This window comes from Pristis pectinata, chromosome 1 (genome assembly GCF_009764475.1).
Source record: "Pristis pectinata isolate sPriPec2 chromosome 1, sPriPec2.1.pri, whole genome shotgun sequence".
Taxonomy (NCBI): Eukaryota; Metazoa; Chordata; class Chondrichthyes; order Rhinopristiformes; family Pristidae; genus Pristis; species Pristis pectinata.
The window spans coordinates 92,465,881-92,486,911 of record NC_067405.1 but is presented as its reverse complement, the minus strand read 5'-3'; the positions used below and the strand labels follow the sequence as shown (position 1 = coordinate 92,486,911).

At 38.2% G+C, this 21,031-nt stretch overlaps 1 protein-coding gene across 9 annotated transcripts in view; it reads left to right on the top strand.

Annotated features, from left to right (window-relative positions):
• sipa1l1 (signal-induced proliferation-associated 1 like 1) overlaps nucleotides 1-21,031 on the top strand; it is a 275,095-nt gene that overhangs the window by 166,368 nt on the left and 87,696 nt on the right. For all 9 annotated transcript variants that reach the window (XM_052040153.1, XM_052040071.1, XM_052039819.1 and 6 more), the window contains 4 exons: nucleotides 2,472-2,602; nucleotides 9,736-9,924; nucleotides 12,096-12,270; nucleotides 17,557-17,660. In XM_052040153.1, the coding sequence (XP_051896113.1) occupies nucleotides 2,472-2,602; nucleotides 9,736-9,924; nucleotides 12,096-12,270; nucleotides 17,557-17,660 (599 nt within the window). The remainder of the gene's footprint in view (nucleotides 1-2,471; nucleotides 2,603-9,735; nucleotides 9,925-12,095; nucleotides 12,271-17,556; nucleotides 17,661-21,031) is intronic.

The following is a 21,031-nucleotide window of genomic DNA, read 5'->3' as shown; positions in this document are numbered from 1 at the left end:
TAGAAGGTGAGGTGGAGTTGTTTTTCCCGTTTGCTTGGCCTTCATTGGAACAGTGTAGGGGGCTGAAGTCTAAGGAGGTGTAGGTTGGACAATTAAAATGACAGAAAACTGAGCAAAGGTGTTCTGCAAAGTGATGAGGAAGGAGACATGGAGTAGAACTGGGGAATATAAAATAGATTAGAGTAGTATTAGTGTATTTGGGTGCTTCATGATCCATATCGACTTGGTGGGCCAAAGGGCCTTGTTTCTGTGCTGTGTGATTCAATGATTCCATAATCATTGCACAGGCTGATAGAATTTTCGGGCTTGCTGCTTTTCCGATAATCCCAGATTTACTTTTCCCCAACTTCCTCCTTATTTGGAATTCATTTACCGGTTTTTAAATCCAGCAAAATGATGAGCCCTTTGATAAATTACCCAGTTGTTAATCCTTCATAGGAATGATAGCAAACTGTTGCATAATAGGGCGAATTTATCAGAATCCAAACTGTCCTCACGCTTTCCAGTATGGAATGTTGATAGAGTGTGATTGGGAAACTTGTTTTTTTTTAAAAAGAAAATTGCTTCCTGAAGCACCCAAGTCAGTTGTAATGCACACAGCTAACTGTACCCTAACCAGGTGTTGAACTCAGCGGTACCTTGGTCTCTATTATTTTGTGGAGCACTATGCGATAAGTTGAAAGTTCTCATAGCTCAATGCTTGTACAAGTGTAATCTTTTTGGTCAACTAGAAGAAAATGCTGCAGTTCAAATCTTCCAAGACAGTGAGCTGTCATTATAGATAATTTTAGTAATAGCCTTGGGTATATCATCTGAGTGAAGAGTACTAAAATTAATGTATCATTTAACAGATACAATTACTGGAATTAACCTTTCAGACCTGATGTCAAAAAGATGCTCCCTTTTAGATCTCTTCCTTAGTCTCGAGCTTCTTCCAATGGTTGACTTTATACAGAGGGGAAATCGATACCTTCAACTTTGAAAGTACAGCATATCTAAGGGGCAGTTTTGCTCATAGGAAAATTGTGCTTAATTTACCTATTTCACACTCCCTCTCCATAACTTCATATTATGAGGTTAGTCCTCTTTGTGCAACCTATGTTTTGTTTGTCCAGACTTGCCAGTAGTTGCACATCTTTAATTTCTTATCATAGATCATTGAAAAGGTTTTGATTTATCTTTCTCATCTGCTGTCAGAAAAGGCATCAATTTTGAGTATGCTGTGTTTTTGTGCAGACAGCTGTTTGAAAATGCAGCCCTATCAGTCCCATTCCCTTGTTCTTTCTGTTGGCTCTGCAAATTTCTCCTTATTGTGTTCTGGGGATGTGTTCGGTATGTGGAAGGAGGGTGGAGAATGGTGATTTACTTTGAGAGGGGATGATTTCAGAAAGGTAATCAGAGGTTAAGAAATCTGTTCGTTTGGGCCAATGCAAGACCCTCCTTTGTACCAAACTCTTTGACAAAACATTTGGTCATCTTGCTTAGTAACAGCTCTTGTCTTGGTTTTCATTTTACATGCTATCTATATCTGTAAAGCTCCTTGTGATATTTTACTTGTATTAAAAGCTGCTGTATATGTAATTTTCATCACAGTAGTTACAAATATTAGCTATCAATACTAGTTTTCAACTGTTGTGCACGTAAGTAAAGTGTCCAGTTTTCTGTATGTTTAATCTGTAGATTCTGGCTGTTGACTTTGGGATTAGCTAATAAGAAATTACCTCATTCAGACTGCAAAGAAAATGAAATGCCAGAGTTTACTGTTTGAGGAAGTTGCAGTGTTCACAATCCAAATTTCAATTATGGACATTAAAGCACCAATACACTCTGCTATTGGTGATGGTCCTATAAGTTTCACTTAGATATCCCAGTCTTAGGCACTGTGAAATGATTGTGGCACGAACTTCAGTCAAAACTCTTCTCTAGACATCTTTTTTGTTGTATTTTCTCATTATGCTATCATCATCTTCCTTTTATTCCAAGGGAAGGACTATTAACAATTCCTATTCGTCCACTTCTAAGTAGCTTTCATCAGGGTGACTTGGTGAAACCTGCAGGGAAATTTAATCATAAGCAGTATGTGCTTTGATGAAGATTATTTTAAATTGGTGCCTTGGTCTGTGTATGGAAAGGTGGGAAGAAATGCTAGTTTGAAAGGGCTTCTTTACAAGTGATTTAAGGTGCAGTGGATCACTTCTACCTTGTGATGATGTCAATAACTACACATAAAAATCATCAAAATAATAGCTAATTGTCACAATTTAAATTTTTGCCACTGAATTTTGGCCAGATGAGAAATGTTACAATACTGCTAAGTGATTGTATTGTGCACCAAGAATGTGTCTCCTCAATTGACAAGTTTAGTTTTGTGCTAGTGGTATTTTGCTAGTGCTAATTTTATATCCTGACTTCTGTACAAATAATTGGTGAAACTAGATGGAATTTTTTTTAACTGACTGATGTTTCCACAGAACACTCAAACTACTTTGGGGTGGATGAAAATTTGGGTCCTGTGGCAGTGAGCATTAGACGGGAAAAACTGGAGGACAGCAAAGAGCATGGACCTCAGTACAACTACCGAATCATCCTGAGAACAAGTGAGGTGAGAGAAATGAATGTTTGTTACCAATTGAAGTGAAGATTCTATTTATGCATTTACAATTACTCGCCATGAATACTAAACAATCAAGTTTTTAAAAAGGGATATGTCTGTATTCTCAAATTTCAAAAAAAAACTGCAAATGCTGGAAATGGAAAACAAAAAACAGCATTAAGTATTAACTTCCAAGAGTTCTCCCACATTCCAGCAGCACGTGCAGAATCTCCTTGAAGATTACAGATTTCTGTCTTTATGCTATCACCTCACATCCATCAGATATCTTGAAGAATGCTTTGTGCAATGGACTTGTGGTGACTACTTTGTCATAGAAGAACAGCCAATATTCCTCCAAGAACTCGCAAACAAATAAGTGTCAATGACTAGCCTTTTGCTTGTTGGCTGGAATTTGCTGAAAATTCCTTGCTGTTTGTGCAAATAGATCTGGTAGATCTTTAATGTCATTATAAGGCATTGTTTTATCTCATGGCTAAAAGACAGCACCTTCAGCAGGGTAGCTTGGAAGAGAGGAGGTACCAAGCGGATCTGAGAGTTACAGTGACATGCAAAAGTTTGGGCACCCCTGGTCAAAATTTCTGCTACTGTGAATAGTTAAGTGAGTAGAAGGTGAACTGATCTCCAAAAGTCATAAAGTTAAAGATGAAACATTCTTTTCAACATTTTAAGCAAGATTAGTGTATTATTTTTGTTTTGTACGATTTTAGAGTGAAAAAAAGGAAAGGAACACCATGCAAAAGTTTGGGCACCCCAAGAGATTTGAGCTCTTGGATAACTTTTACCAAGGTTTCAGACCTTCATTAGCTTGTTAGTGCTATGGCTTGTTCACAGTCATCATTAGGAAAGGCCAGGTGATGCAAATTTCAAAGCTTTGTAAACACCCTGACTCCTCAAACCTTGTCCCAACAATCAGCAGCCATGGGCTCCTCCAAGCAGCTGCCTAGCACTCTGAAAATTAAAATAAATGATGCCCACAAGGCAGGAGAAGGCTATAAGAAGATAGCAAAGTGTTTTCAAGTAGCCGTTTCCTCAGTTCGTAATGTAATTAAGAAATGGCAGTTAACAGGAACAGTGGAGGTCAAGTTGAGGTCTGGAAAACCAAGAAAACTTTCCGAGAGAGCTGTTCATAGGATTGCTAGAAAGGCAAATCAAAACCCCCGTTTGACTGCAAAAGACCTTCAGGAAGATTTAGCAGACTCTGGAGTGGTGATGCACTGTTCTACTGTGCAGCGACACCTGCACAAATATGACCTTCATGGAAGAGTCATCAGAAGAAAACCTTTCCTGCGTCCTCACCACAAAATTCAGCGTCAGAAGTTTGCAAAGGAAGATCTAAACAAGCCTGATGCATTTTAGAAACAAGTCCTGCGGACTGATGAAGTTAAAATAGAACTTTTTGGCCGCAATGAGCAAAGGTATGTTTGGAGAAAAAAGGTTGCAGAATTTCATGAAAAGAACTCCCCTCCAACTGTTAAGCATGAGGGTGGATCGATCATGCTTTGGGCTTGTGTTGCAGCCAGTGGCATGGGGAACATTTCACTGGTAGAGGGAAGAATGAATTCAATTAAATACCAGCAAATTCTGGAAGCATACATCACACTGTCTGTAAAAAAAAAAGCTGAAGACGAAAAGAGGATAGCTTCTACAACAGGATAACGATCCTAAACACACCTCAAAATCCACAATGGACTACCTCAAAAGGCACAAGCTGAAGGTTTTGCCATGGCCCTCACAGTCCCCTGACCTAAACATCATCAGAAATCTGTGGATAGACCTCAAAAGAGCAGTGCATGCAAGACGGCCCAAGAATCTCACAGCACTAGAAGCTTTCTACAAGGAAGAATGGGCGAAAATCCTCCAAACAAGAATTGAAAGACTCTTAGCTGGCTACAGAAAGCATTTACAAGCTATGATACTTGCCAAAGGGGGTGTTACTAAGTACTGACCATGCAGGGTGCCCAAACTTTTTCTTTGGGTCCTTTTCCTTTTTTGTTATTTTGAAACTGTAAAAGATGGAAATTAAAAAGTAATCTTGCTTAAAATATTAAAGAAATGTATCATCTTTAACTTTATGCCTTTTGGAAATCAGGTCATCTTTCACTTGCTTAGCTATTTACAGTAACAGAAATTTTGACCAGGGGTGCCCAAACTTTTGCATGCCACTGTATTTAAAATCATTAAACTGAGAGATTGTTTCCCTAATGCTCTATTGCTGTTTCAACATGTATGGCATGTTGAAATCATTGAATGAAGTTTTAGCCCACAGCCTTCTGACTGAGACAGGTGTGATGTCAATTATGTCAAGCTGGCAATAATATGATTTTAGCATACCACAACCAGCTTCCTGTTCCGAGCTATGGCATTCATTTGGAGCCCAACTCCATAGAAATGCTATCAGATTCCACATTGTGCAGTCACTTGCTTTTTCTGACCAATAATTATAAACAAAGCACTAAAACAAAGGAAGACTGAGTCATGACAGTAAGTGTACAGATGTCTTTTATACCATTTGGATTTAGGCAGTAATTTAGCTAAAGTACACCACATTGCCCATTTTAACAGGCCTACCACTGCGAAAATGTGAGATCTCATCAATTATTGCCTTTTAAAATTCTGTAAAATGAAGCTGAAAATAAATTCCAAATTCTCTCTGTTAGTTCAGTGTTGATAACATTTCACAGAACTTTTCAGGCTCAACCCATTTACACCAAAACAGGCAACTGTGATTGAGAACCAGTGCTGATTTATATACGTTAAACTAATAATATTTTATAACTGGGAAGTAATTTTTCTGCAGCTAGTAATTGATTTTCCACACTCAAGCTATATTTTTACTGCCCCGGGACGTTTTATGAGAAGTCACAGTTTTAGGTTAGCAAATTACCTTACATATACAGGGTGTGAAAAATTGTGCATGTATTGCACTGTGATAAATCACTGTTCCTGTTTATAATTTGCTTTTTTATTTGCCCTTGCTGTGAGGATGCTTTCCTGTGTTAAATGTAAAATCGTGAACAATGACCACCTTGCTGGAGTTGATGCTTGCATAAAGTGTGAAAGATTGTTATGTAATTGAAAAGTGCGGAAATTTGAATTGTCTGAAGTTGTCAATTTTTTACTTAAATATTTCTACTGAATATCACTTAAGCATTATTTACTCACTTAAGGTCTTATGCCTGCTTTTAATTGCTGTTGCGGAAGCAGTTAGGGCAGATGAAACAAATACATCCTTTAGCACATCACTGAACTCCCCTGAGAAGCAGTACTAATTTCTGTTGTTTAAAAATTGCCAAAGAATTTGTGCACTACAAATCCAGGAAGAACGCCATTATAAAATGACATTTTTCGGGGTTTGAGGAAGATGAAAAGATGCACAGGTCAGATATGGAAACTGGCATGCTTAATGGAGTCTTAGCGTTTCCTTTTTGAGGTGGTCCTACAATATCTTTGTTAATTCTACCTTTCAAATTGCTGTCTTTTCCCACTGCGTTTCCAATCTAATTGGATATTTGTGGTTTATATAACCATTCAAATGTGTAACTCTCTTGTGACTGCATGTTGACTGGCTTTGTTCATACATCATAAGTCAAGGCCAACTTGGAATTCAGTAAAGATGTTGGATTAATTTGATTGTAGATTAAACACTAAACATCAAGATTTAAACAACATTTTCCTTGTTTTAAATCCGGCATGATAGAATTGGTGAATGTATTGTTAATTTCATGAAGGAGGACATGAGGTGATGTGGTACAGCATGCTCAGGTACCAATGCCAAATATTGCGGTGATGATATTCCGGTTCTCATCCAAACACTCGACAACCCTTTCCACACAATTACTGACAATGTGTCAGATGCATGCCAGAAACAGTGAGAATCAGAAGGATGTCATCTTGAGGCTACGTTGCACTGGCAAATAAATGGTTCAGATGGAGCAGAATTTCTCTCCCGCTATCAGCTCCAGGCTGTACTTGGTCAGGAAGAGCCAAGGGCATTAGTAGCTTAACGGTCCATTTGTCCAATGTAATGCATTTCAGGGTTGTGGTACATATTAGAGTCTGTGAGCTGGAATTGCATTCAAAGCTTTTGAATAGTGAATTTTGATTGTTATTTTCTTTTTTAAGAAAAACAAAACACATTCTTATTAAAACCACACAATTGCTTTGAAACGAATTGATGCAACAAATCTAGAGCATAAAGTATTCCTTAATAGTTGGGCCAACATTTATCTTCCAGTGTGGGTTCATGCACAGTTCAAGATACAATGGAGAGTTTGTTTGGAATGTTGATTCGGAATAATTCATGCCTGATAAGAAAAGGCAGTAGGCTATTTGGCCTTCCGTGCCTGCTTTGCTATTCAATAAGATCATGTCTGATCTTCTACCTCAGTGTCACTTTCTGCACTAACCCCATATTTCTTGATTACCTTAATATCCCAAACTTTATCGATTTCGGTCTTAAATATACTTAGTCACTAAACCTCCACAGTTTTCTTGGGTAAAGAATTTCAAGCATTCAGTACCCTCTAGGTGAAGGAGTTTCCACCTGTCTGAGTCCTTAACAGCTAGCCCCTTTTATATTGCGATCCCTGTTTCTAGATGTCCCAGCCAATGAAAATATCATCCCTACATCTGTCCGCAAGCCCTACAAGAATTCTGTATAGTCCAATGTGATCACCTCTTACTCTCTGAAACTTGTAAACAATACAGGCCCAGTACGTCTAATCTCTATTCCCAGGCCTTTCATCCCAGGATTCAATCTGGTGAACAATTGTTGCGCTCCTTCCATCACAAGTATATTTCCTGTGGGGTGATCAGACCTGTGCACAGTATTCCAAATAGGTCTACTTAGGGGCCTTTCTAATAGCAGTAGGGCATCTTCACTTCAGTATTCAAATCCTTTTGCAATAAAGGGCAACATGATGTTTGCTATTTTCCTTGCTTATTAACTGCATGTTAACTTTCACAAATATCTTTCAATTTCTCACCATAGAAAAAATACTTCCATTTCAATATTTTCTGCCAAAGTTGATGACCTCATATTTTTCCATTTTATCTTCCATCTTCTCTGTCTTTGCCCATTCTGTTAGCCCCTCAGTATGTTCCCCATAATCTACACTAGTGCAATCCACAAGTTCAAATGCACCATATCCATTAGTTTCATTTTTTCTGTTATTTACTACTTCATGCACCTTTAACAGATTAGTCAATTTTCCTTTCTTAAATCCATGTTGAATCTGCCTAATCCTATCATTATTTTCTGCATAAAGTTACCACTTGCTTAATAATCTCACAATTTCCCTGAAAGTAATATCATGCTAACTGGCTGATGGTTCTGTTTTCGTTCTCCCTTCTATTTAAATAATAGGTTACATTTGCAATCTTTCAAACTGTAGGAACATTTCTAGAGTCTATGGAATTTTGTGAGCTGACAACCAGTACTCCATTGCCACCTGCTTTGGACAGGTTGTCAAATCCTTGGCTTTCAACCCCATTAATTTTGCAAATGATATCCTCCACAGTCAAACGTTCTGCTCTCTTTGTTGATTGTCATCATGCTTTGGTCTGGTTGAAATCTGAAGAACATATAAGCAGCAGTAAGCCATACAACCCCTTAACCCTGTGTCAACATTCAATAAGGTTACAATGTGATAATCATCTCGGCTCCACTTCCCTGCCTGTTCTCCCAAAATCTGATCATCTGTCCATAGCCTCAATATATTCAATGACTGAACCTCCTACAGTTCCTTGAGGTAAAGAATTCCTGAAATTTCCAGCTGTCAAAGAAGAAAATTCCCTCACGTCTCCATGTTAAATTGGTGACCCTTTATTCTGAAACTGTACTCCATTGTTCTAGATTCCTATGGGATGAGAAACGTCCTCTCAACATCTACCCTGTCAAGTCCCCTCGGAATCTTTCATGTTTCAATAAGACTGCCTCTTATTCTTTTGAACTCCATTAGGTATAGGCACTTACTCATCACAAGACAAAACCTTGTTGACCTTCTCTCAACTGTCTTCAGTTGAAGTATAGCCCTCATTAAAAGCCCAAAACTGTAAACTGTACTCCAGGTGTGATTGAAATAATTAGAATCGGAAGTACTGGAAACCAAATCTCCCCGTGAACCTACTAGAACTGATACTTTCAACTCACAGTTATCTGCTGTATTTATGCACATTCATTCTCGGCTCTGAAGATCCATTTGACCTGGACATCTCCGAAACCTGAGGTGATCTTGTTGAAATTTGTGTTGTTATCATAAAATCGTGATTTGGGCATCCCTAAACTATCTAATCTCTTTTAAAACAGTTTTGCGTCTTATTTCTAAAATATTCGCATGAGGAATTCCCATTGGTGCTGCAGAACTCTGGACCCAAAAAAACTTAAGTCTGAAATCCGTGGGTGCTGGCATTATCCAATCAGGTCCAGACATCAAATCAATCTGTAATTTTGCCTGATTATGCAGTATCTTTAACCAAAACTCTGATTGAAAGTTGTGCATGCACACATTTTATAGCAAAACAATATGTTGAATTTGTAATTAAGATTCATATCAACTTGTAGACATCCTAAATGGCTTTCTTTAATTTTCAAATAGGAAAGCAAATTTCTCTTCATGTTATCTATTTTGTTTACTTTATATCCACACTCTGAATTTAGCTCAACTGAAAGAGTTCAATTCCAATTCGGAGGCCAACAATGCCTATGAATGGAAGCTTTTAAAATCTTGCATAAATGCATCCAAGATCATTAAGTCACTTTTTAATCATTTTTCACAGCTAAAAGCATTGGTTCCTATTTGGCTAGTGATACCACTAGGATTGGGCACCTTCAGGTCTCTATTCAGTTATTTCATGATGGCATGCCCTTGAGTGTTGGTAGGTTGTAGCCTGATGTCCATGTATGGACATTTATAACAAGACATTTGGAAACGATCTGAAGTGGGAAGCCTGGCTGATTTTCCTATTTTCACTGCTCAAGTATGGTGCTGACTGAGATTACTCAACAGAACACAGACTGAGATTTGAATACTAAACTTGAGCCAATGTAACTCTTTGAGTAAATAATCTTAAGGCACGGGGGTGGACAGTAATATAAAATCTCATTTGATGTTATTTTCCAGCTGACTACTTTACGAGGTTCTGTGTTGGAAGATGCAGTTCCTTCAACAGCCAAGCATGGCACAGCCAGAGGTATACCTATGAAAGAAGTACTTGAATTTGCTGTACCAGAACTCAGTGTTAATTGTCTGAGATTGGGTCTGAATACTCCGAAAGTTACAGACCAACTCATGAAATTGGATGAGCAAGGAGTGAGTATTTCTTGTTTAATCTTGCTTTCTTTAAAATGTTTATTTTTGTCCCTGTGACGTGGAGGGTTTTAGTTCATTTGCTGCTTTGCCACAGGTGCTTCACTGAAAAGCATATCTAGGAGATGAGTTTTGGATCTTAATGAGATGAATGATGTATCATCTTTATGAGTTTGCATTGAATCTTTATAAAATGCTGTTGTCACTAATTAAAGACCCGCACTAATTTAGTAGAGTTAAAATCTTGGATTTAACTTCAAGTATTACAATCTGCAGTTTATTGATTGCTCATAGATCTGATTATGGACTGCAAATGATCTCATGAGGTGAGTTTTATATTTTCCAGTTTGATGCAGTAAGCTCACTCATTTATCTCAGCAAATCACACTTCCAGTGTGTTTACTGGGTGTTTTGAACCACTCAGTTCCATCTTTTTTTAAAAAGTGCCCGATGTGACATTCTAAAATCTAGAACAACTTGTACAGTGAGTGAATGAGAACCCAGGAGCTATGTCAGTGTTTACTTGTTCCATTTTGTTGTGATTCTTCGGTCAAAATAAAATCATTACAGTCAATACAGTACAGAAGGAGGCCAGTCTGTGCCACCTCTTTGTAGAGTACTCCAGTAGTCCCATTCCACTGCTCCTTCCCAATTCCCCTTCATTTATTTTACTTGCAATAATCAAGCCAATTCTTTTTTGAAAGCCAGATTTGAATCCAAAGATATTGGACCGAGCTTGAAGTTTCCAGGATGGTTTGTGGTATATCTGAAATGTCTAAGATGTACAAATGTTTGTATAATAAGTGTATAGAAGCTAGAAGCTTTATATCAATACTTGGCCTTGTTCTGTAACTTATGGTTGTCAGATATGTTGGCCCACCAATGAAGTTTCTAAGAAAATTTGTGGTGTACTTAACAAATTCCAATCCATTTCCTTGTTGTGAGTGCTTGGCACAGATTGGCCCTCATTTGGCATAATTTAAAACCTGGAGTAGAGAGCCCAGGGTGGCACAGTGCTGCAGGTAGTAGTGCTGCTGCCTCACAGTGCCAACAACTTGGGTTCAGTCCTGATCTTTGGTGCTGCCAGTGTGGAGTTTGCACAGACTCCCTGTAACTACCTGGGTTTCCTCCTACATCCCAAGACGTGCGGGTTGGTAGATTAATTGGTCACTATAAATTGCCCCAGTATGTTGGTGAATGGTAGAATCTGGAGGGAGTTGATAAGCATATGCAGAGAATAAACTATTGGTGTAAAGATGGGTGCTTGATGGTTGGCGTGGACTCATTGGGCCTAAGGGCCTGTTTCGATGCTGTGTAGCTCAAAGAATTGTCACAAAATTCTGTGGGTGTGTTATATATGCTATCCTTGTTCTGGAAATCTTGATGCTGATGTTGTGTTCCTGATACATTTTATTTCCCTGCAACCATCTTGACGTGAAAGTTGTCAGGAATTTTGTAAAAAGTAAAAGGCTTCTCTCCAGATTCAACTGCTCTTTAGCAGCTGGTACTGAAGAATTGAAATTGCAACTTAAAGTATAGAGAAAGCTTCCACACAAATTTCTAAATTTATCCTTGGGTCTGCATCAGTATAGTTTCATTGCTCTCATTTTTTCTCTGAGCAACAGCAACTGTGTTGTGACAATAAAGAAAATGTTTTGATCATCAGGCTTTTTCACTAAGTCTGTGTAATGCAACCTGCCAAAGCAGAGGCTACAGAATTTAATGCTGTAGTGAGTCTTTTACTGGATTAGTAATCCAGAAGGTTTGGCATATCCTGGTATATATTAAAAGAAAATAAATGTTCTAAACCTGCCCTGCACTTAGAAAAGTGGAATTGATTCATTTTTAAACATAAGTGACGGTGAAGTTTTTAAAAATCAACTGGGTTACTAATACCATTCAGGAAGGGAAAGTTACTCCTTTCCTGACCTGGCCTTCACACGATTCTAGTCCTGCTGCCCCAAAGACTCTGCATCAGGTAAACAGGTCGACTGGGGTCTGTGCTGCCTTTCTCTGGATAAGTCAAATTTGTTTTCAAATAAATTATTATTCCGTTATACAAGTCTTCTAGCTAAAAACCCATCTGAAAGTCCATTGCAAGAATTGATGCTTCATCATTCATTTAAACAGTCATGTGATATGATGAAATTGTAACCCATTTTCTGTTCCAACAGCTTAGTTTCCAACACAAAGTGGGTGTAATGTATTGTAAAGCTGGACAGAGCACAGAGGAGGAAATGTACAACAATGAAGTGGCTGGTTCTGCATTTGAAGAGTTTCTCCAATTGCTGGGAGACAAAGTGCGTCTCAAGGGCTTTGGCAAGTACCGAGCACAGCTGGACACCAAAAGTAAGGGCTTTGGAGATGCGCCTTAGTCGGGGCTCAAAGTGCTGACTTCCGCATCCCTCTCCCAATTCTCTTCCTCCCCTGCTTAAGATCTCCTAGCATCTGCAGTTTATTTTGTTTTCAGGACCCCTATGGACATTGGCAACTATCAATCTCATTTAAGCAGTTGTTCTGCATGTGTGACCATCGAAAATGAATGGCAGTGGGCTCTTTGGGGAGCAAAGAAACAAAACACACTGTTTTATACAATCTAGAAGTTGATTGGGTGTGTAATCCTTGGTAGGAGCTACTGAATGGACTGTGGATTCTCCCCATTGATCATGTCACTAGAAAGTGTGCACGTGTGTAATATGTAGGGCAGTTGAAGATATTAAAAGGACCTCAGCTGGAGGAAAGGACTGTTTTTCCTGTGACATTGATGAATTCAGCTTGGGTGACCTGAGTATTTGAGTTAACTTTAACTTTCAGAAACAATGGGATTGGGTTAGGTGAGAATTTGTTAAAACTGTTACCAGCTTGCATTGGGAACCTGAAGCACTTACTGTTTTAATAGAGAAAGGACAAGAGGTGGGCAACCAGGATACTCAGGAAATTGGTTGTTGAAACCTTTAGTGAGCTGCCTGCCTTTTTTAATAAGGATATGTATTCTGTAACTGCTGTTGTCCAGGTTGCCATTGGTTTTGGGAAACCTGGTAGATAAAAGGAGGCAAGGAGGGCCAGATCCATGAAGTAAGTGCCTTTTTGGTGCGGCATGCTCCCAAACTATCAGCTTTACCCTGAAAACACCCCTGAATGTCCTTTACTAAATTCCTGACCATATGTTGCCCCAAACAACACTGAACTCTCTTCCTTTGCTGTGGCCTTTGCTGGACCATTGCGCTGATGACAGACAATCCCTTTAGTCAAATTGGGCCTCTGATGGGGAACACAGGAAAACGCATTGAGTGAAACCTGCATTTCCAGCTTTCCTAAAAAAAATTATCCAATGCATCAGAATCCTGTCCCAATGATTTACAAGTGCAGTGAATGGCCTATGGCTGTAATCATACACTAATAAATGGTTGCTCAATGCACTGCAAGACCTTGCCACCATCAATGAGATACAAGTCAGAAATATGATGAAATATTTTCCACTTACCTGCTTGAGTGTAGTTCCAAGAACTCTCAAGAAACTTTACCCCATCCAATACAAAGTAACCTTGACTGGTTCATCCTCAACGTTCATCCCCCCCACCTCCCAGTGCGCAGTGTGTGCCATCTATAAAATGCACAGTAGCTACTTCCCAAGACTGTTCAGACAGCACCTTTCAATTCCTCGACCTCAACTGCCAAGAAAGACAAGCACATATGGAAATATCACAACCTGCGGTTTGCACTCTATAACTCACACACCATCCTGACTTGAAAATGTTTGCCATTCTTTCATCTAAATCTTGGAATTCTTCCCCCAACAGCACTCTAGAAGTTTCTTCACCCGAGAGACTGCAGCAGTCTACTAAGATGGCTTACCACCACCTTCCCAAGAGCAGTTAGGTTTGGGCAATAAACATAAGAACTAAAACCGAAAACGTAAGAATAAATAAAAGTAAAAATGTTGTATAGTCACTGCTTAACAATGAGGATTTCTAAATCTGTTGTAAAGCAGTTGACATTGAATTATAGCACCTTCCTTGATTGATCGCTTCACCCAGAAAGCTTGCTACAGGCGAGATAAAAATAAATGAAAATTGCAGATGCCAGAAATCTAAAACAAAAAAAACAGCAAATGCTGGAAATACTCAGCAGATCAGGCTGCACCTGTGGGAAGAGAAACATAGTCACTGTGTTGGATTGGAGGCCCTTTGCCAGAACAGAACATTTCCAGCATTTTCTGTTTTTGCTATAGAGTAGCATTGCTGATTACCCCGGGTGATGTAACCACTGGTTTGCAATTTCTTTGTCCAAATGCAATGGATTTAATGAGGTTTTATAAAAATTGACTATTACATTTCACTTACTTTCTAAACATTGTGTTACAAAACTCAGTATTCCATTAGTATTATTTTTTGGTTTGTATAGTTCGGGTGTTTATTGTAATGTACCTGATGTGAATCTCTCTGCTTGCACATACCCAGCTGCCCTCTGAGATCTTTCAACATACTCCTTTGCCAAATTATTGTTGTTGCTAACTATTTTCTATTCATTTACTCAATATCCTATCCAATCTTCTTTTCTGCTCCTGTGCTCTACCATTTCTTATCTATTAGATCCACCCCTCCACCAAGTGAAAAACAAGCTGATATTGTTATGTGTTTGAATGATTGACTGTCCACCGGTCATCTTCCTTTCTCCTGTTAAGGTCTTTAAAGAAATGAATACAATTTTTAAATCCTCTGTGGTTTTTCTCCTGGGCTACTTCCTCAGTTTTTTTTAAATCAATCATCTTCCTGTCCAGTGCATTTGTTTCTGTATGAAATTTATCTGTCTTTAATTGGCCCTTAAAGTTTAGTGTAATGAGCAATAATCCCAGAGGGTTCAGCTATATTTAACATAACTTGTATTTCATTATTTATAACAGAAATACCTTTCCCTTTGTGAGTATGTAGACATACTGCTCGAGAAAGGAGTCTGCATTTCCCTTCTCCTCTCTCCTCCCTAGCCCAGTCAATGAGTGGTGGGCAATTAAATGACTCCTTTCCACTTGATTTTTCTTCTGTTCAAAGTAATGAGATTTTTTTAAAATTCCAATTGTTTCCCAGCTATCAACTGGTCAATTTCCCTTCATTCCATCTCATGCAATTGTTTTTGCTTTTATATTAGTTAATGTACTTCCCTGCATTTTTCTGATTGCTTTTATTTACTCAAATCTTGCTTTCTTTTATATTTAAATAACTCTTCACTTTTACTGTTTAGCTGTTCTCCCAGATCTCCCAAATTCTGTTGTGATGTAATACATCTTTATGGAACGGTTCTCATATTTCCAGAAGTGCTGCCAATGATGAAATGAAAACCCTCTTCCTGACATTGGCCCTTAGCCATATGTTACACTTGCTAATCTCCTCTTGTGGCTGCAGTAATAATCCAGAGCTCTCCCAACTTCAAGGCCCTGCTGTTATCTTTGCTGCCCAATCTTCTCTTGCATGGTTTTGGCCTTTCCTTTCATGTCCTGTGAGCTCATATGCTCCGTCATGACCAAAATTAATCTAGTCTTTCCGAGATGCTCTTTGCTTTTGACCTGTGATGTAACAAGACCAATTGTTTATAAAGTATTATTATGCAATACCAGGTGGTATTCAGTGCCTGACTGGCTATTCTACCCTGCATGACTGAGACCACAGGATGCAGATTTTCTGACTGCAACAATGCCTGTACCCAGATAACATGAATCATTTGTGATTGGAAAATATAAGTCTGACATTTGAACCATGGGGCTATCATAAGTGGCATGTGTTAGTATGAGCAATTACAGCCACAGGAGGAGGGCATTCCCTAACCACACTTCTGTCCCTCACCACTTTTCCTTCTTCAGTTAGATAGTGGCTAATCTCTCCCTTAACTACATCTATTAACTTGTGTTCTATAACCCTTAGTACTGTGGCCTAATAAAAATGTCAGCCCTGGTATATTATTTTTCTCCCCTCTTTCCTCGCCCTGAAGGAAATGCCTGTGTGAGATCAGCTGTCTCAGTTCTGCCTGTGGATTTCACCTTTCTAATTTGTATTGCACAGTTCTATTACAGACAGTAGAACTTACAACAATCGTCCAAGGGATCTACTCATAGTACATGCACTATGCTAAGCATTCCTTGAGTAATGCATAGTTTTGTGGCATGACATTTTGTCAAGGTACAGATAACAAAAGATGCATGAATTTGAGATGTTTATGTAATGATTTTGACCCAAGCTGTTTTTCAGTAAGATGCCAGGTTATTAAGTTCCAAAATGTGGTTCTATCTTGCTGTAATCAACAAAGTGAATCCATTTATTGATTGGCCATTCTGAAAAAAATATAGAATTGCCATAAACAAGGACAATCCAATCCATTAGAAATGGATTTTTTTTAAAGTAGCTTCTCAAATCTGGGAGTCAATAAAATGTCTTTGAAAAATAGTTTATGCTGATGTAATATGTCATTATTGATAGTCAAATTTGGCCTAACTTAAAAAAAGATAGGAATTGTTTCTATTAGCCAAGCTGTTACAGAATTAAGCATCAAGTGAACCAAGACTAAGGAGGATACTTCAAGTTCAGAAGAAGTTAGTGAGTAATTCTAAAGTAACAAGTGATGAAAATAAGAAATAGATGGTAATTGGTACACCAGTCATTTATCTTAACACCCAGAAAGATTTTCACATGCTGATGAAGAAACAGTTGGAGGAACAAGACTGCAACCTTTTTAGCAGTACAAGCATTACTAATCAAGGATGAAGCTTTCTCTCCCAGAAGCTATCCTTCATCACTTAACACCAGGGTTAAAAATTGTTTCCAAGAAGGTCCTTAAACCAGACTCTCAGTTATATTTATAATATTGTATGGAGGTTTTTTAATCCATAATAATCTTGGTCAGATTCTTTATATGAGCCAATCCATTGTGTGACTATTGTTTTCATCTAAGCCTTTTATTACTGCTGTGAACACTGATATGACCTCAGCTTCGACAAGGAATAGCAATGGAAACATTAGGAATTATCAGCTTACTCCATATAACCTATAAATTTCAGTTTTTAGGAATGAAGATGGAAGACCACACTTGTATGAATACGAGAGATAGTAGACTTAGGGGTACTGTTAGTTATAGCTTACTAATAGAATACTAAATGAGCTCCTTTGATGTTGCACTGCATGCAAAATAAAATTTGAATTTGTCCACTGAATTTTTGTTATTGCTTGTGTCCAATTTAAATCTCTATTAATCAGAACATTATACAGTGCTGCAATCAATCTATTTGGCTAAGTTCTTGCAGGCTTCCCCAAGGTATACTTAAAACTTCTATTTTAAGTTTCAATTTATAAGTAGTTATAGTTATTTCTGATGGTGTGCTTAATTATTCAGGTTTGATAATGAGCTAGCAAGGTTGCATTTTATGTTTGTTATTGATATGGTCCTGCAATCTAATAAGTAAGCGATGGTTAGCCTTGAACAGCCCTCCTGCATAAGAGGACAATGGCAGTTCAGTTATAGTCATATGTGTGGTAAAAACTTCAATAGATTCTCCCTGTGTGCTGATCTGTGATTTCATTGTAGTCACATCTGTTCTTTTCGAGTTTCTTTCTCAGTAATGATGCTAATCCTGCTTTGTTGTGTTTTCAGCTGACTCAACTGGTACTCATTCCCTCTATACGACCTACAAAGATTATGAGATCATGTTTCACGTCTCCACTCTGCTTCCATATACACCAAACAACAAGCAGCAGGTAAGCCATAGTCCTTCAGTAAGAGAAAGATTTCCTCTACTTACAAAGCCTTTGTTTGGCCACAGGTTAATTAGTAGCTTTAATGCCTTAACTCAATTTCTCCCACCTGGGCAGAACTGTAAATACTAAACTAGTTTATAACTAGATAACAGTGAAAATCCAGGAATTCAAATATTCTTTGCATTTTCTTTCTTCCTCAGCAGTGAATGGGAAGCCTCAGTTGTCAGTGGCTTTGGACCTTCACCCCAGAGACCATTTCTCATGTTTATTTGTTAGCACAGAAATGTATCATAGATTTCAAAACCTCATCCAATCTTCTCTTGACGTGCACATTTACACACTTTAATGCAAGGTAACAATTAAGAACAAAATTCATAGGTAACTTCTGCGACACCATTATTCATTAACACCCTCTTGCTGGGTGAGAAGCAGATTGTGTAGGTATTGGGATCGAATCTAGAACCTTTCTATTCTGTAAATCTTGGTATCACAACAGGTTGAGCATTCACCCAGTGAGCCATTGGCTGAAGCCCCTTTCTTTATATTTCTGTTTCTAATGAAGAGAGTTAATATGTATACTGTGGAATGGAACATATTTCTCCTTTTTAACTCGATATGAACTGGAGCAAGCTGAAGAACAATCTCTCTAAGAACAGGGCAGAGGTTATTTGACCTTTCAAACCCAACCCATCATCTACAAAATTCATATTAGGGGGTGTGCAAACATATTCATCACTCAGTTAGATTGTCATTCCTCACTTTGGCCATCAAGACAAGGTATTGCGTTTGATCTGCACTTTTGCTGAAGACTCAGTAAACACACTCTTTAACGTTACTGCACTGTGCCTCAGTGTACAGGCCAGCATTGTCAGCTAAAGAGCTTGGTATTAACTTAACTTAAATAAAAATTGCTCATTTGATTCTGAAGTTGGCATGCTGTTGGAATGATGGAATGTGTTGTAATGACAGTTACATTAGTTTAATATTCTAGTATGATAATAGAGTTTATGCAAGTAGGACATTCCCTGACTGCCATCAGCTACATTACCGTAAATGATTAACTGGCACCAGTCAAGTCCAGCATGTGCCAGGCAACTGAGCTTTCACTGTATACCATCTATAGCATGCAATATAATGAATGACCAAACTTACCATTGTAGCTTTCTCCAACCTTGTGTTTGAGAGTAGTGGTGGAAAGGTCATTGACCTGGAAATTTTGGCTCAGGTTCTCTCTCCACAGATGCTGCTCTGCCAGAGTAGTTCTGGCATTTTCTATGTTTATTTCAGATCTCCAACATCTTCAGTACTTTTTTTTGGTTTTATGTTAGATTCAGTGTGTTGAAACAAGTTAATATTTGGCTGAAAAATATTAATTTTTTTTAAGAAATGGTTTTCCAGTTGCGACTTAAAATAAAACTATTCTGACTGGAAAGTTGCACATAGTTTGATAATAAAATGGAGATTGTTTAATCATTACAATCAATCTCTATCAAAGTCCACAACAGATCTAGACCTGAAAGTCCAGCTGACAAGAGTGTTGCAGAAACCATGAGTCTAAATTTACCTGTTCATCACTTAGCATGTGTTGTGCCACAAGTATCCATTCACTCTATTCAGAAATGTTCTTTGGTGTTGTGAATTACTCCTTTGATATGTCTTTATCCATCCATACCATGCATTGCATTTACCCAGAGAAGGGGATCGGACTGCAATGGTTTGAGGAGATGCTTGATTTCTTTTAGCAGTTGTGTTCATACATTTTGTGTTTGACTGCCATATTAAAAATAATGCAGAAACAATGCACCTAGACTTTGCACTTAGAAGAGCATTCGCTAGCAATTAATGTGTTCCCTGGAGTGAAAATTGCCAGTTTGCAGATGCTTTCATTCCTTGCATCACCTTTCTGTTTGTTTCATTGAACATATTATTGTTCTGACCTTAATGAAAATCTGTTTTTAAAAAAAACAATTTTGTTAAGTAGAATAGTGTTAGCTGTCAAATGTAAGAGAGGTATGAGCAAGCCTTGATGTTAGTTTAGAATTTGAAAGTGATCATTGCCCTCAGAATCTTCCTGCATTGGGAGAATATTCCCAGGGTAATTTTAAATTTTCAAACCAAGGGCTAGTATTAGTACTGGGAAGACAATTTAAATTTGAGGAGCTGCCCCTTCTAATCAAGGTAATGAAAGAATCCTCTACTTAAAAAGGAACTGGAGTTGCCCTTTCAAACCCTCTTGGACATTCCACATCAACTATCTTTTTCTTTCTTTTAATTCATTTTCCTTAATGGCATCACAGCCTTTTGGGTGAAAGGTTTCCAGATTTCCATTGGCATGAACAAATGCTTTTTGGTTTTATAACATGACCTACCTATAATTTGAAGGTTATATTCCCATATAGCACTGATTTGGGTGGATGCAGGTTGAGTGTTCTTCAAGGCTGACAAAATCTATAACCAGCGGTCACAATCTCAGAACCAGGGATCAGAATTTGGAACTGAAATGAGAAGTTTCTTCACTCAGAGGGTGGTGAATCTTTGCCATTCATATCCTGGATGGCAGTGGAGGCCGAGACACTGAGTTAATTCAGAACAAAGATTGATTGAAAAAAGGTGCGGAGACAGAAGGTCAGCTATGATCTTGATGGATAGCAGAGAATGCTTGAAAGTTCATATGCCTTATTCCCTTTCCTAATTCTTATGCTCTCATTATTTTGTATTCCCTCACCAGAAATAAATAATCCCCTGCATTGTCTATTTGTTACCTTAAATCTTCTGAACTTAAAAGATACAAAGCAACCTTTACAACCAGTCCAACTTAATTTTTTAAACACGAGCTTCATTCTGATGTCTCTGCACTGCACCTTTCTCCTTACACAATATGTTGTTCTTTAGGTCTGCTGCATAAAACTGACTGCACTATGATAGTTGGGTTTTGATAATGGGTAGGTACCTCGCTGAAACATCACCTCCTCACTTTTATACTCCAACCTTCCTGAGATAATCAAGATTCTAATCTACATTTTGTTTACATTTTGTACCTGTGATCATGTTCATGAGCATAAAAATCCCTTTGTTCCTGCACAGCTCTTAATTTATTTCTCCAATTAGAGCAATTACCTTCCTCTGATCCAAAGTAGATAACCCCATTCTTTACCAGGTTGAATCCATCTGCCAAAGTTGTTAGCAGGAGGTTTGATATTTTTGCTCTTTATTTCATTCTTCTGCTATTGCCATTCAGTCCAGGCAATCTGCTGACATCAGCAGAAAGGCTGATGTGGAGTGTAATGCATGAGGAATGCTGCAGTCGCTCCTTGTGTTCATCTTATCTTTTAAAACTTTCCCAGTTGAAATACTATTTTTAATCCTATTTT